This window comes from Lactuca saligna, chromosome 7 (assembly GCF_052625555.1).
Source record: "Lactuca saligna cultivar CGN05327 chromosome 7, ASM5262555v1, whole genome shotgun sequence".
Taxonomy (NCBI): domain Eukaryota; kingdom Viridiplantae; phylum Streptophyta; class Magnoliopsida; order Asterales; family Asteraceae; genus Lactuca; species Lactuca saligna.
The window spans coordinates 45929845-45947349 of record NC_136423.1 but is presented as its reverse complement, the minus strand read 5'-3'; the positions used below and the strand labels follow the sequence as shown (position 1 = coordinate 45947349).

At 34.0% G+C, this 17505-nt stretch overlaps 2 protein-coding genes across 2 annotated transcripts; both read right to left on the bottom strand.

Annotated features, from left to right (window-relative positions):
• Positions 1 to 6880: 6880 nt before the first annotated feature.
• LOC145005618 (Alcohol dehydrogenase transcription factor Myb/SANT-like family protein) lies at positions 6881 to 8699 on the bottom strand. The gene is made up of 3 exons (XM_078964729.1): positions 8449 to 8699; positions 7316 to 8367; positions 6881 to 7090 (listed from the first exon to the last, which is right to left on the bottom strand). Exon 2 carries the CDS (start codon positions 8358 to 8360, stop codon positions 7320 to 7322), a length of 1041 nt encoding a protein of 346 aa, XP_078820855.1. The 5' UTR covers positions 8361 to 8367; positions 8449 to 8699; the 3' UTR covers positions 6881 to 7090; positions 7316 to 7319.
• A 2251-nt stretch (positions 8700 to 10950) lies between these two features.
• On the bottom strand, positions 10951 to 16876 carry MSH7 (MUTS homolog 7). Its single transcript, XM_078965489.1, has 15 exons — positions 16465 to 16876; positions 15087 to 15810; positions 14860 to 14955; positions 14681 to 14736; positions 14512 to 14578; positions 14272 to 14367; positions 14042 to 14173; positions 13724 to 13757; positions 13567 to 13614; positions 13268 to 13467; positions 12769 to 13173; positions 12116 to 12703; positions 11945 to 12041; positions 11731 to 11858; positions 10951 to 11651 (listed from the first exon to the last, which is right to left on the bottom strand). Exons 1-15 carry the CDS (start codon positions 16746 to 16748, stop codon positions 11166 to 11168), a joined length of 3441 nt encoding a protein of 1146 aa, XP_078821615.1. The 5' UTR covers positions 16749 to 16876; the 3' UTR covers positions 10951 to 11165.
• Between the last annotated feature and the right edge of the window lie 629 nt (positions 16877 to 17505).

Below are 17505 nucleotides of genomic sequence, written 5' to 3'. Positions count from 1 at the left end.
TTCCACCAAATCCTCCACCTGCACCGCCACCGAATCCTCCACCAGATCCTTTCCCAATACCTCCTCCAAATCCTCCTCCAGAACCACCCCCACCAATTCCACCGCCACCGCCACCACCTCCTCCCATTCCACCACCGCTCCCTCCGGCACCACCTCCCATGCCCCCGCCAAAACCACCTCCAACTCCTCCACCCGTCCCACCACCACCTCCCATACCTCCTCCACTACCTTCACCAATCCCACCACTACTTCCTGCTCCTCCTCCACCTCCTATTCCTCCACCAGCTCCTCCTCCAACTCCACCACCCGCTCCTACTCCACCACCCCCTCCTGCTCCTCCACCACCTCCAACGCCACCTCCTGCACCTCCACCACCTCCTACTCCCCCTTCATCACCACCTCCTTTTCCTATTCCTCCTCCGCCACCGGAACCTCCACCAATTCCACCTCCCACTCCTCCACCACCTCCTTTGCCTATTCCTCCACCACCACCACCAATTCCTTTTCCAATCCCACCACCACTTCCCTTCCCTATTCCTCCACTTCCACCTCCGCCTCCTTTTCCAATCCCATCACCTTTTCCTTTCCCAATTCCACCACCCCCACCTTTGCCTATACCACCACCGTCGTGACCATGGTGGCCATTCTCTTTCTTATGATGCTTCTTGCCTTTACCATCATGACCTTTTTCTTTTCCAACACAATCAGGTTTATCGACCTTCTTAACATCACCTCCGATCGTAAAACCAACCCCATCCCCACTGCCAAAACTAAAAGAACCTCCACCACCACCGCCTCCACCCCAACCACCACCTCCACCAAAGTTCAATCCTGGTTGACCATCAAGAAACCATTCTGGTTTCTTTACTTCAACCACATTGTCACCACCATCTTTTTCAGCCGCCACCAATTTTCTCCCCTCGATACAATTAATTCCCACTAACAAAGCAAACAAGAATCCCACAAAAACCTCACCCTTAAAAACTCCACACTGTTTCATCTTACCGAGCATTCAAATTGGTATATCAAAAGAGTACTCGAAAATGGGGTTTATATATACATTTCTCTTGTGATACAAATTCAATTTTCTACAACTTCTCAACTGAAATTTACACTTTTTCTTAAAAAAATTGTATTATTAGTATTAATATTTATTTCTCAACCAATCCAACTCTACTACTCATGCATTTACGTGACTAGCTTCATACTTGCATTCAAAGCCACCGTACCCCAGGTACTTTCTTTTCTTTCTCTTTAGTTTCACAGTTTATTATAATATATCCATTCTTTTGGAATTATAATTATAATTAATATATATAGCAATGTTTAATCACTTAATCAGTATTCAACGATTTTACTTTTTGAAAAAAAATAATAATAATAATAAATAACTAATATGTTCTGATAGAAATTTTTTATTCGAGAAATCAAATAATGTATATTCTTATAACATTATCAATTGCATCGTTTTGATTTAATATTGTTTGGAATAATGTCTTAAAATTAAGATTAAATATATTGAATAAATAAATAGATAATAGTTGGATATATATGTTTTTATTGAAGTAGCCACTATCGAATTATTTTTGTTAACATAAATGTTTAAAAGTCATAGTACACAAAATAAATACTGTGTAATACATGGTATGATTTGCAAAAATAATGGGAAGCCATAAGTTATGGTTTTTATTTAGAGTTGTATACTGTAATTATATAGAAATGTTTGAGAAAAATAGTTTGTGAGCTTTTAAAGTATATATATTTATATAAGATACATAAAAGATAAGTGATTTCTAAAGGATAAGCTAATAATTTTGCTATAAGAGTTAGTTTCTTTGAATGTATTTACCAACGTTTTAGAGCTTTTAACAAAAGAAAATGAAATTAAAAAATAAACAGATAAGATGTAACTGTTGTAACATGTTATTTTTCGTTTCCTTCTTTTTTGGGGAATAGTTTTTTCAACCACAAACAACCCAAAAAGGAAGAAATTGAAGTTTGGTTTTATTAAGAACGGTTGGGGCAAACACCTCACGAGCCTCTACACTCATCAACTCAAAAAACCAACTCTTTATGACTTTATTTCTTCCATATATGAGTATTATTTTTTTTGCCATTTTTGTTATATATTTTAGAGTAAATTACACTAATGGTTCCTATGGTTTGGGATCTTTAACTTATTTTTTTAACTCGGAAGGTTTTTAATGTTTGTTTTTGTATTTGTTACGTATTTGATCTCTGTCTTACCTAAAAATAAGTTAAAAACTATCAACTCAAAAAACCATCTCTTTATTTCTTCCATATATGAGTATTATTTTTTTGCCATTTTTGTTATATATTTTAGAGTAAATTACACTAATGGTTCATATGGTTTGGGATAACCTACGTGTTTGATTTTTAACTTATTTTTTTAACTTGGAATATCATTAGTGTTTGTTTTTGTTACGTGTTTGGTCCCTATCTAACCTAAAATGACTATTATACCCTTATTTAAATAAAGTAAAACAAAAGAGTAAAATACACGAATGGTCCCTATGGTTTAGGGTAATTTGCGCGTTTGGTCCCTAACTTATTTTTTTAACTCGGAAGGTCCCTACTGTTTGTTTTTGTTACGCGTTTGACCCTATCTTACCTAAAAAAACTATATTCTCATTGATTTTTTAATTTATTTAAATAAACACACCCCTAATCTCACCTCTCACCTTACCTTACCTACCCCACCATTTTTCCCTATTTAAATAATAGTATTTTTAGGTGAGACAGAGACCAAACGCGTAACAAAAACAAACAGTAGGGAACAAGTGCGTAACAAAAACAAACAGTAGAGACTTCCCGAGTTATAAAAATAAATTAAGGACCAAGCGTGAAAATTACTCCAAACCATAAGGACTATTCATGTAATTTACTCTATAGGTAAAATAAGGTGAGGTGGGGGTGGGTTGGGGTGTGTTTACTTAAATAAATTAAAAAATCAATGGTAAAATAGTCTTTTTATGTAAGACAAATACCAAGTCCGCAACAAAAACAAACATTAAATACGTTTTTTATTTCTTGATTATCTCAATTTTTTTCAATGTCCATTTGTTGAGATTAAAAAAACGATTTAACAGGAAGCAAACGTTAAAGATTTCAATAGGATCTACTTGATTAGAGAAGGTTTCAATAACTCTTATGCTTAAAGAGTATCATACCATTAAATTTCTAACCAAAAACAAATTATATATACACTAAAGTCTCAATATTTTCAACAACTTTACAAGAAAGTCCTAAACTTTATTTTTTTTTTACAGTAAAGTCCTAACTGACGATTTCACAAGAAAATCCCAAACTTTCTTTTTTTTGACAAAAAAGTCCTAATTACCGGCTAACCGGGAAAAAAGGGTAAAAGTGTAAAAAAACTGCCGGTAATTTGGATTTTACTGTCAAAAAAAAAAATTAGGACTTTCTTGTTAAATCGATAAAAATATTGGGACTTTACTGTATATATCTCAAAACACTTAAATATGTTACGATAAATAATTTTAATCATTCTATTTATAGTTTAATTACAAAAAAGGGTAATCGCATGAATCATCCATGTGGTTTGATTCAATATGCGAGTTTCAACGTGTTTTTTTTACAAAGACGGCTTTGTGTTGTTCTTTTATTGTAATTTTCATTTCTGAATGACATTAAATAAAATCTATATTGCTTCTGTTTGATTTCCTTTTGTTTAATTTTTATTATTTAACTATCTTTTATTTTTGTTTTTATTGTTTAACTATAATTAATATAACATGGATCCCCTCCCCCCCCCCCCCCCCTCACCATACTCTTCTCTTTTCTCCCTACATTGATCACCTCTTCTCATCGCCCACCATCTCTAGTCACCATCCTACATCACCTCTCACCACTCACCAACTGAAAATCAACATCACTACCCACCATCAAATCAACATCACTACCCACCATCGTCCAGCATCACCATTCACCACCGCCCTTGAAACAACCCCAGTGACACTTAAATACCCGAAAGAAATGAAAATCTATGAATAAAAATCAGATGTAAAAAAAACACTCTTAGCCACTGCAACCTAAATCTGAAGACAAAAACTTGTAGAAATCGAGCTACAGGGGGATCTTGCAGAACTCAAGCAACAAGAAAAAAACCTCATAGGTGTTTAGGAAAACACTATGTTTCTCTCTCACGACGAAGGAAAAAAGCATTGATATATTAGAAATCGAGGGTTCTAGACGATGATTTTTGTTATGAGGTTCAAAATCAATTTCGGTGGTCTTAGGTGGTTGGCGACATAGGAGTGTCATCGGTATTGAAACGTGCAAGTGAAAAACAAAAAAGAAAATTAGTAAGAGTAAAATAATTATTTTATGTCTGACATGATTAAAACATGATAGTTTAAAACTAATCTGAGATCATTTAAATGAAAAGCAAAAGGTAAAAACAAAACTCGCATAGTGGACTAAACAACAAGGACAATTCATGTAATTTATTCTTAGAAAAGAAAAAAGTATATATATGATAAATAACATTGTTAACTCTATGTATTTTATTAAAACTATTAGTGCAAATTGCATGAAAATCACTATATTACTACAAAATTTTGATTTTGACACTGTTTTTTTTTTCTTAATTATGTTACTATATTTACAATTTATTTGCAATGTCAACCAAATGACCGGTTCTTCCTGTTCTTCCAGTAATCATTTTTTCCAAATTGCAATAAAGTCACTTAGTTTATCAAAATTTTAATTTTTACATTGAGTTTTAAATTGCAAGAAAGTCATTATATTATCACAAAATTTCGATTTTGACATCAAGCTTTTTTTTCTCAATTATATCATATTATCATTACATTTATACTTTTGTAACAATATCAACCAATTGACCAATTCATAAGATATTAGTGTGGTTCAGAAGTTTGATTTGTACAATAAATAAATGAAATGTTCGTGGAATTCAGAGTGGTGATGAACATCGGTTAACCAAAAGATTATGTGGAAACCATTGTATCATTCTTTTAGATGTTCAAGAAACAGATAAGGCACACATTAATCTTTGAATGATAAACAGATTGCAGGGGAATATGCACTTTGATTTTGAATGTTCTTCGAAAAGGGGGATCCTTAGTATATAGGATTTGTTAGTGTTTATTTCAAGTCATACTTGTTTAGAGTATTTTTTGGTCGTTGAAGGTATGTGGACATCTAATATGTAGGTTACTTGTATCGATATCTATGCTCCTCATGTTTGATAGAGGATTCCTTTAAAAGCTTATTCAAATCAAGGAAGAGGATTTTATTTTATTGGGAAATCTCCAAAAAAAAATCCTAAAGTTTTGGGTCAATTTATGATCTGATCCTAAATTAAATTTCATTAATGAAAAGGGACAAGAATCCGACTATTGTAATGAATTTAAACCTTTTTACCTTTTGTAGCAGGTTACTGCTGATGTAGCATGCCAAATGGACTGTTTGGCTGAGTTGGTTGCTAATATGGCATGCTCTTTCTTTATAATTTAAAAAATCTTATTTTTTGAGAAAATTAAGGAGGGGACTCGAACTCGTGACCTCTCACTCCCAAACCTTACATCTTACCATGTGAACTAGAAAGTTTAATTGTTATTATTTCATTAATTTTATTTATAAAGTTTTATAACCTTCGTCTTCCTCCTCACATCAACCTACAGGACCATTCTATATACCTTTAGTCTTGCCTCCATTTTCTTCCCCAAAACCTTGTCGAAACTTGAATTCTTTCTCTAATTCGTCGGTACGTCCACCAAAACCTATATGAAACCGACACTGATTGAGATTGAACAAGATGTCCAACCCCATAAAACTTCGCTTCAAAAACAATATCTTGAATCTCAAAGCTTTTGGCTTTGCATGGAAGACTCCGAGTTCTTAATAGAGATAAAAGAATCGAAACCAATTCAGAGTCTATCAATAAAAGGGATTGTGCGGTTGTTCAGAAGAATTGAAGAGATTGGAGAAAAGATTATCGGACCAACTAGGGTTAGGATTTGTATAGTTGTTTGAAAGAGTTCACCACCTACATGAATCATGACTATGTTTGTTCTGGTGAAATCATGACGATTCTTGGAAACCCATTTAAGAGAGGCTTTGATTGTGAAAAGAGTGGCATGAGATGAGAGAATTGAAGTTAGAAGAAAGATGTGGGGAAGAAGGGTTAGAGGGAGGAAGATGCGAATATTCAGATGGTAATTAAGGGTAAATTATCAAGACTTTATAATTACATTTGAAGAAATACTAGCAATAAATGCTTCTAACTTACATGGTAAGATATAAGGTATAAGAAGGGGAGGTCACGGGTTCGATTCCCCTCCCTTCTTTTCTCTAAAAATCAGATTTTTTAAAATTATAAAGAAAAAGTATGCCACATTAGCAGCCAACTCAGCCAAACAGTTCATTTAGCATGCCACAACAACAGTAACCTGCTACAAAAGGTAAAAAGGGTTAAATTGATACCATTAGCCGGTTTCCTGTCATTTTTCATTAACAAAAGTAAATTTAGGACTAGATCATAAATTAACCTAAAACTTTGGGATTTTTTTGGAGATTTCCCTATTTTATTTGATGATTTAATCAGATAACTTAAAGATTTTAACTTCATTTCACATTTAATTTCACATTTTACCAATTGTTAAAAGACCTATGTAACCTTATTCTCACATGTACTATCAACTCAAGAAGGTGGGACATTGACTCAATCTCAATCTGTCATATGTCCAAAAGACGTAAATACCCTTCTCATCTTCAATCATCGAAAATAACCCTTCAAAAGCTTGTTCAAGTTCAGTCTAGACATGTGTACTCTAATGACAAAAACAATATATATGTGGATGTGAATGCAATACGATTTACATAAAGAGGAAAGAAATAGATTTAGGCTTATTAAAAATGTGGATAACATTATATTATTACTTGAGACACATAATAGCTTCAAGTCAAAATACAATCAATAAAACATGCTAGCTTCCTTCTCTTATTCCTAGATAGGGAAGAAAGAAGGAAGAAATGATCAAGACTCCATATGTAACACCTTCAATTTTCATCTATCCATTTGCCACTGCAAACAAGATTAAATATAATTCAAAGCTTTGGTAATAGAATGCTTCAAGAATACTTGTGAAATTATAGGGTTAAAAGGATATTTGAGTAATTTTTAACAAGGAGGAAATCACATGGGATTGAATTCCAACAGAATTCAATTATGTACTCATAACAGTGTGATTGGAATGTAACTGAATCCCAGTTCAAGCCAAAGCTAATAAAAGAAGGAATTGAAAGGTACCTGATTATCCACTTAAATTTTCAACCGAATTAACATCTTCATCATCTCCTTCCCTTATTTTTGCAATTTCCTCTTGTGCCCTTTCAAGAATCTGTTTCTTCTGCAATTCCAACTCTCTCTGAAAATCCATCCTCATCTTCTCCAAATCCATCATCTGCTGTCTTTTTCTACCCTCGATCTTCTCATAAATCTCCCCAAAATTCTGAACAGATTCAGCCAACAATCTAAATCCATCATCATCTTTCCCGTCATCAGAATCATCTTCATCAGACTCTGATTCCCCAGGGCTATCCCTCATCTCATCCAAGGCATTTGATTGATTTAAATAAACTTTGGTATTCATAAACACATATTCCCCTGAATCAACCCCACAAGGCAAACCATTGTGTTGTTTCTTTGGAGATAATAACATATCCATTCTTTTAAAGAATCCCCATTTCCCATGATACCCTTCTGATCCTCTTCCACCCATACCCATATCCTCCATTTTTGCTTTCTCTTTCTTATACTTCTTCTTCAATGTCTCCAACCTGTTCCTACATTGTGTTTCATTGATTTCCGTTTTACACATCTCTGAAACCTTTTCAGCAACCTCAACCCAATCATCTCCCCTTAAACTCTTCCTCCCTAACTGCAAATACCTATCGCCCCACACTTCTAACAACACAAAAGTTGCATTTTCACTCCATTCATCCCCTGACCTATCAGGAACGCCACCATAAGCTTCTTTAGAAGGAATAGCATTGGTGCGAGGGGCGAATTCATAATTTGAAACCAAATTATCTAATCTTCGCTTCTTCTGGTGACGCCTAGAAGATTCACCTGTATCAATTCCACCTCCGGAAACCCTATAATATCCATGTTGATATTCATCATCGTCTTCTTCTTCTTCTTCATCGTCCTCTTGATAACCGTATCTCTGATTCAAACCTTCGTTTTCTTCTTCAAATTCATCGTTTTCGTACTCGTTGTAAGTACTATTACCATGGTAATTGTTGTTGTTACGAACAGGACGTCTTGGGCGAACCGATGGATTGTAATCCATTTACGAACTACTCCCATGTCAAGAAAAAAAAAATAGATATCTAAGTAAATTAATTGAAAGCAACCAATACAAAAATACAAAACCCTACCTTTAATGGAGCGAGAAAGGGGAAAACTGAAAATTTTCGATCCGCTGAGATGAACCCTAATTTCACATGAACATTTCGAAATTTCGAATATTGTGAATGAATTTTGGAGGATTTGATGCGAAGTGAACGAAGCTTCCAAGTGTTTGTCGCTAGGGTTTTGAAGTCGAATGGAGATTGCAGAGCGTGGGGTTGATGCTAAAATGAGCTTACGGGTTTGAAGTGCGCGATTTGATGTTTCTTTTTGACTTTTTGATGTTCGAAGAGTTGTAGTTTAAAATTTGACTTTCCTTTAAATGAAGAAGAAATGGGCCTCAATTTCTCATTCGCATCTTATCCACTCAAAATCCAACACCCCCAAGGCCCAACACACAAAATAAACATCAATTTACTTTATTCATTTTATTTTGAACAAACAAGCATCGATTCACATATCATTAGCCCTAGAAATTTTACGCTAAACATATTTCTCAAATTAAATAAGAATCCTATAGAAATAAAACATAATGGTCTTATTCGACAGACTAACTAAAAATTAATTTTTAGCTTAAAAACTAATTTTTAGTTGATACATTAGCTTATGAATTAATAATGTTTCATAAAATAAATAAAATTAAAAGCTGGAGTTCAAATGCAAAATGACCTATTAGCACATTTAGATATATAACTAAAAGAAAAAAGAATACACATAATCAAAAGCATTATTGGTATTATTTTTGAAAATATTTCATAAACTATCAAAAACTATCTCAAAGTAAATTATCAGAAAAAACTAATTTATAAGCTAAAATAAGATATTTTGTGGTTTATCCTAGCTTGTTTTGCCAAAGATAACCTAAATAAAAAAAATATATATTGATTAGCCATTTCATCGACCACAATACATGTCTCCTCTATCATCCATATGTCAAACTCACAAAACAAAACACAAAATGAAAATGAAACGTTATCAATTTATAACATCCTATTTTTTAATAAAAAGTGCATCCAAAAAAATTTATCTTTGGAAATAACATTTACATAAAAAATGTACTTTCATAATAACAAAAAAAATATATATCCAAGTTTATATCATATAATTCATATTAAAACAAAACTATACAAATGGCATACTCGTGTATTACTACATTTCTGAACAACAAATAACTACAAGCCATATTTCTAAAAGTTCAAGTGACATCTACCATTTAACTATAACAAAATATCTTTAATAATCATATTTAACACAATTTATCAAAAAGCTAAATATTTGGAGAAAATTGATTTTGTCAACTAAATCCATTTTAAAATATTATCGAACCTACTATACTCACTCCTTTATAAAATCTAACTTACATGAGACATAATTTTGCTAAAAGCAACATTATAACAAACACGTCATTTTCATCACCATCCCCAAAACAATTGGCTTCAGATTTGCTAGAGGCTCAAGAGTCAAGCCTCTCCCAAAGAATAAATTCCAGATTTCACAAATGGTAATCGCAATCCCCATTGTTATTTTGGATAGATATTTCAAAATATAATGTCTTAATAAGTTAAAAAATTCAAAAATACAATGCTATAATCATGTTGATTTTTGAAAGTACAGCGTCTTACCAAGTAAAAAAAAAAAAAAAGGAACTACAATGATGCAATAAAAGTAATCAACGTAGGCTGCTATGGTACACAAATAAATACAACCGATGGAACAATCCTAAAGTAGGCATACATGATCAAAGTCGGGTGGTTGTTGCATGTAAATCATCTCGACAAACAAATCTTTGCACATATCTTTCTGATCTTTGTAGAACTTTCTAGAGCATAGGTAACAACATATTTAAGCATTGCATATCATAGGCTTGTCTTGCAAGTTTGACATACATCTCCTTTGCCATTCGTGCCATAAGATAATGGCAAGAACCATCCAGCATGAGAGTAAACAATGGTGTCTCATGCCTGAGCTAATACGATTTCTCTACAAAATTTTGTATACTACACATTGGGTCCAGAAAACATACAAACGAAATTAACCTATTAGAAAAATATCAAAGAATTACTGAACTACAATCCGGTTGAGAGAACCGAGTAAAAGTTATGATCATTATTTGTGTTTGTATATATGTCATGGAGCTTACATAAGGATCTGTTGCTTTTGTTGCTGTTTTCTTAACAGATCCATTACAACCGATGCTATGAAAACTTTTGAGTTGATAAATTTCTTAGTTGTTCAAGTAAAGACTAATACTTATGTTTAATCCCAGAATAAACTTATTAATTGTGTATAAATATATTACTAACACTTTTGATTAATTTAATTTATAAGTTACAGTTTTAAAACATAAGGTGCCAAAGTAGATCACGATGGGTAACAACTTATGTCATATTATTAACTACTGATTAGAGCATTAATTTAGTAAATTATTGAATTATTAACATATTGTTCAAATAAGATGATGTTTAGGCAGTTTAATAGGTTATATATATTAAAAAAAAAAATAAGAAAATGCAAATCTAACCAACAACCTTAAACATTTTCCAATACTTTAGTCAAAAAAAGAAATTAACGATTTTTCAAATTAGCCACCATTTTAGTGCGTCACAATTTATAGAAACGTCATAATTTCTTAGTAAGCATTGAACTTTTGGATGTAATTAACATAATTGGGCTAAAATTAGATTAGATGATCCAAAAACTTACCCTTCAATAATCACCATTCCTATTTTTAGTTTTTTACCCTGATTTACTTCAACTTTTGGTTTGAGCTTTTAAGCTCATGCCACAAACAAAACAAAGTATCAAACACGTCATCTTCTTCACCATCCCCAAGACAATGGGCTTCAGCTTTAGACACCGTCAAAACACTCCTCAACCACTCCTCATGCAAAGTAGAAAACTCCGACCGCCTTTCACTTGACCGGAAGCTTACTCCGATCTTTTTTTTCATAACCTCCCCCGCCTCACAAGCCGCCTCCACCACCTTTTTTGGAATTCCCGCCATTAACGCCACCTGCATCCCGTAGCTCTCCGGACATGCACCGGTGGTTAGCCGGTAGAGAAACACCAACTTCTTGTTGCTGGTATTTGACAATGACGTCATGTTTTCAAAAGCACATGCCATGTGTTGTAAGGTCACGTGAGGGTGTGAGGCGAATTCCTTCGTGAGTGGGTGGTAATGGGTGGCAAATAGTAACCTACAGTTCACCTTTTCAACAAGATGACGAAACACCTGTAGAAATAGCCAATTTAAGTTTTATTTTATTTTTAATATGAAAAGTGGTGTAAATGTAATCATAAATCATACTCACAGCATAAGCAATAGCGTATCCATCGAAAGTGCTTGTTCCTCTACCCAATTCGTCAAGAATCACAAGAGAATCTTGAGATGCGTTTTGCAAAACCGACGCCGTTTCTGTACATTCAATCAGAAACGTACCTAGAGTGGAAGAAACATAATAGTTCAGGGGCTAAAATTAAAAATGATTTTTACTATTACTTTGATGTATTTTAATAATAACTCACTTTCACCCGTCATTATACGATCAGTAGCACCCAAACGCGTGAAAATAACATCAGCAGCCGAGATAACACATGTTTCACATGGGACATAGCAACCTAACTGTAAACAAAAAAGTACTATTTACAACTTTAGTCCCCGTCCTATGAAAAAAGTTACAAATTTAACCCATTTACCTGAGCAAGGATAACTGCTAAACAGGTAGCACGAAGGAGGGTTGACTTCCCGCCCATATTCGGACCAGTCAACAGCAAAGTACGAGGATTGTAACCAAATTGGTTATCTCCAAGAGACAAGTCATTAGGGACAGGTGTCCCTCCGGTTTCCCCAAGGGCATACGGATGCCATAATCCTTTCATATCAAGTGTGGGACCCGATGAGTTTGAGCGAGGAACTATAACGGGTCGACACATGGCTAGACGGGAAAAGTTTGACGTGGCAGCAAAAGATCTGAGAACGTCAATGGAGTTTAAAGCGAGAATAACTTGAAACCACTCGTTGGATTTCTCCATGAATAACTCGATCAAGATTGAAAGGATTTCAGCGTCTGAATCCTTGATCTCATGTGCTTGATAATTTGGGAAATCACTGTCGATAGCTGCTTCAAATTGGGTGAGAAATTTATCAATTCCATCGTTCCCACTTAGCATCGGAAGACTGAATATTTTTAGCAACAACGAGAGGACATGATCTTCCTTTTGTAACACCTTCAATAAATCCAATCCGACACGTAAACCTTTAACAAGAGACCCAAATACTTTCACCTGCACCATCAAACACCAGATTGTAAGCTTCCTTAATATATGAAAAGAAAGAAAGAAAGACTTACTCGTTGCTTTAATATTTTGCTTCCAATCAGTGGCAATAAAAGCAAAGCAGATGAATGAAAGGTGGATTTCACTTGTCCAAAAAACCTTTCCAAATCCGGAAGCTTCCGGAGATATTGAGAAATGAGTGACATGATATCTGGATGACCCATGAGTTGTTCAACCACATTAAGCCTGTGGTTTATTTCCTCTATGTCTTTCAGTGGATGACATAGCCATTTCCTCAAGAGTCGTTTTCCAGAAAATGTTAAGCAGTTATCAAGATATTTGAAAAGTGTTCCTGATGTTCCTCCATCTGCATTATTACTGAAGATTTCAAGATTGGCCATTGTTTGTCCATCCATTCTAAGGCATCCTCTGTAGACTTCATAGGGTAGAATACTTCCATTCTTTAATGCATCATCCAACTGCTCAAAGTTCAACTTTTAACATTAATTCTAACATGAAACAGCACATTAGTGTATAGAATTTAGGGTTTATGGATCTCAGTAAAGATCTTACCTTTAACCTGGATAAATGATTGGAAAGCCCACCAAGAGCACATAATGCAATATCCTGATGAGCCACTTGATTAAGTGCAAGATCCCATGGATTTGAGGAGCCTTTAAAATACCCTTTCAATTGAATATAATTTCGAACTTCATAAGAATCAACAAAATCAGTGGCTGGAACTGATGGAGTCATTTGTGAGGCAACAGAACCTACAAGGGCAAATTAGTAAAATCAGTTGGGACATCAAAATAAGAAAGAACTAGCAATACATGTAAATAAAGAAAAATAAAATGTACTTAACTACTTACCAGTTAATGAATACTTGTTAAGGGCCTTCTGAGCCTCTTTGGATAATCCTATATCACACATTATTTTTCATAGTGAGGAAGCATATGGTGAAAAATGCAAAAAAAAAAAAATGGCAATGTATTTTCAAAAATAAAAATAAATAAAAGGAGACTTTACCTTGACTTTCAAAAAGAATTTCTGCAGGAGACACCTGTATGAGAAACCAAGCAGAATAAGAATGCAGTTTTAGCATTATAAATTAGGGTTAAATGAAAGAAATGGCAATGTACTTTCATTGATTTGTTTACAACATTGTATTATAAAAAATTTGTATGTCATCAAATTACAAAGCAAATTCCACTGCTATAATTGGGTATTTTCATAATATAATGTCTTAATAAGAAAAAAAATGATAATGGGTAGTTTTCAAAGTAGAATGCTATCATAAACAAATAAATGAAAGTACATTGCCATTTCTTGTATTTGAAAGCATACCTGCATCAACAAAGCCCCTAAAGCTGCACATGAAGCATCATCACTGACTGATCCAACCCAAAACTGTAAAGCAGCACAATCAACAAAGGCAAATCCATATGCAGTTGAACCATCATCAAGATTTCTTATACCCTGTACACAAATAATGATAATGAATATGGTTATATTTAAATAATATGAATATATTGGCAATGACAACAAAACTATATAACTAATAGTAAAAAATATACCTCCTTTATAGCAAGAAGATGAACAGCTTGAGGCCCAATGTTACCATTGACCAATGTTGATGGTGTAAGCACATTTACTAATTTTCTTTGAATTACCTGTAAAAATTTAGAAACTGTGAATATTTAAATAAATAATGACATGTTATCTACAAATGACAAAATATGACACTTATATAAGTGGAAACACATTTAGAGATTCTTGGGTTGTTTTAGCAAAATCTTAAAGGACATAGAACTTACAGCAGTAGATCCTCTCGATTTTGCTTGTTCTGATGTTTCCAACTGCTCCACTCGCCCAACTTTATACCTTCAAATTTTACATAAAATTGGTGAATAGTTATTTAATGATATCCCATGAACTTGTAACAAATCAACAAATGACAAGATTTTGAGCATATCAGTAACATACCCACGAGCCAATAGCTTTTCAACAGCATCATCAATTGCATGCTCAGTGATACCAACCTAAACAAATGCAAAAAATAGATGCTAATTTACTAAAAGTCTAAAACAACTTCAAAAAATAGTAAAGATAATCTAATTCTAAGTATATAATATTATAATATATATCCACCACTACACAAATACCTGCCTACATTTCCCAACACCACTCATTGTCATTTTCCAATCAAGTTCCTTATGTCCAATTTCAGCATCTAGTTCATAAAGCTCATAGAATTTTCCCTATAAAAGAATTCAACTATGACAAATCAAGCATTTGTATAATCATTCTGAGTAGTAGATAATGAGAAGCAGAAAAAGAGCACATGATGACATGACCACTTTAAAGTGTGTTCGAAGAGACAAAAACTAACCACTTTAAAGAAAATAAGAACATCCATGTATTGACTTTTGACACCCCAATATTGTTTCTGAGATGCTGACATTGTCCTCAAAACATCAGGTGGTATGTAAAGTGTCCTCTTATCATAAAGAGGATTGTTTGGCCTTCTACCATTAGCATCTTTGATTCGTGAAGGATGAAGCCAGTCAAATTTACTAGCCATTTCAGATGCCACATCATCTTTCTTGTTTTGAGATGATAAATCATGAGAAAAATATGCACTTCTTTTATTGTTCATAGGCGTTTCAGATGCCACCTCAACTTTCTTGTTTTCAGACAGTAAATTGTGAGAAAAGTTCACTCTTTTGCTATTGTTCATTGGCATTTCAGATGCCACTTCATCTTTCTTGTTTTTAGCAGGTAAATCTTGAGAAAATTTCACTCTTTTGCTATTGTTGATAGAGAAATCAGCAGTGGTACCAGTAGTAAAGCCAAAGGTACAACCATCTTCTTGGACTCGCTTCAAACGTGGAATCAGTGGTTGTGCACCTGGAGTTTCTGGCCCTGTTATATCACTATCACTTTCTATGATCAAGGGATGTCCTTTATCCCCTTGACAAGCTGTTTTTTCTACATCAGAAACATTTTTCATTTTTGAAAAATTAGAAACTGAACCCTCCTTCTCTCTTCCATTAGAGTAACTACAGTTGTTAGATATTGAGAAGATATTATCACAGCTGCTATCTGACAAATTCCTGCAGGTTGTGATCAAACACCATAAAATTCAACACACATTAGCCTTTGTTCATGGAAAACAAGGCATCAACTTGCCCACTTCATGTACCTCCAAAAACTACAACACATCTGTCCATTCACATTAACTCAAAAGTTACATAAATCAATCAATGGAAAGATATTTGGAAAACATTGATTACATCTAAAATTATGGAAACACAAACAGCGTTATATCTTCTATTATAGTTAAACTCACTTGCAATTAATTAGATGTAGAATTTTAGCCACCAAGAGAAACATGTACATGGTATTACTGTGAATGGAATGCAATGCAAATTTTGAGGTAATGTAACCTTCTTAACATACTTACACATTTGGACGCACCGGTGAGAATATGAGCATGAGGGTTACAGCGGGCAGGGGAAAGTGGTCAAGAGAGATTTAAAGGATTGCAATGCATCCAATGAATCGGTTTCCATATTCCAAAGCCTATATTGGTGGATCTATTCTTTTTAGTGTTAGTTACCTGATGATTTCATGTTTAACCTACTCCATAATAGTACAGATATGGATACAGGATTCTATTTAACATCAAGTGAGTACAAGTTATGTGGTTAAGTAGCAAACTACAGCTTAATTCGAAATTTAAGTAAGTAAATCACATAGAAATGTACCTATCACGAGGCTTCTCGACACTGTTAGGCTTGACGAACTTGTGCTTGATACTAGAAAATAACGGGCGTTTCTCCTTCTCTGGCGGAGTGTCCGTTCCAATGATTTCATTGGAGAAATCAATTGCAGATGAGTGAATAATAGGCTGATTAGATGCAGGTAAACTTCCCCGATATATCTTCTCCTCAGAAACAGCCACAGAGTCGCCTATGAGAGCTCCACCGCCGACCGGTTTTTCAATTTTCGGCTTCTGAAGGAACGAGAGTATGGATTTCTGGCGTTGCATCGTTTGGGCGTATGAATGGAGACGAAATTTCTGAGGGTAAAAGAAGAAGTGTTTAGAGGGGGGGAATTTGGTATTTGGCGCCCTTTTGAGATATGAATTCACATATCCCCAAATTATTACCGACTCAATTCGCCTACTGATTCGTCACTCGGTTCCAAACTCCGAAGTCCGAACAAAACCTGCCAAAGTTCTGGGCTCGGCCAAATGGGCCAAGCAAACTCACTTTGGGCTGATACATCTTTTCAAATTTATAAATTAAACCTCCATTTTAGTTTTTAGGGGGGTTATTTGCAAAAAAATAATAATAATAATAATAAATTAAAAAAAATTAAATCGGTTCGGACCATTTTTTTTAACCGGCTTGATTTTTTAGGATATAGTGGTAATTTGAGTTTTTTTTAATTGGCATGGTTCTTAATTGTCATGATGAAAAAAATAACTGGTTTAAATCCGATTAAAAATAAACTTTTTTTATTTTGTTTGTAATTGATTTCAACCGTATAGGTGTTGTTTGTTTTTTGAAAAAAAAACTTCTTCAGACTTCTTGTTGTTACGCGACGCAGCACACGCGTAGCACTTTTCATCTTGCAGTTGTTTGTTTTTCAGAAGTATTCCGATTAAAAAACTTATGTGCCTGTTTTTCTTGGCGCAGCACTTGTTTTGCATCTTCCAACCTCTTCTTCTTCTTCTTTTTTTCTTACAAAATTTTGATTATATATTTCTGAAATCTTATTTCATATTTTTTTCGTTTTTTTAT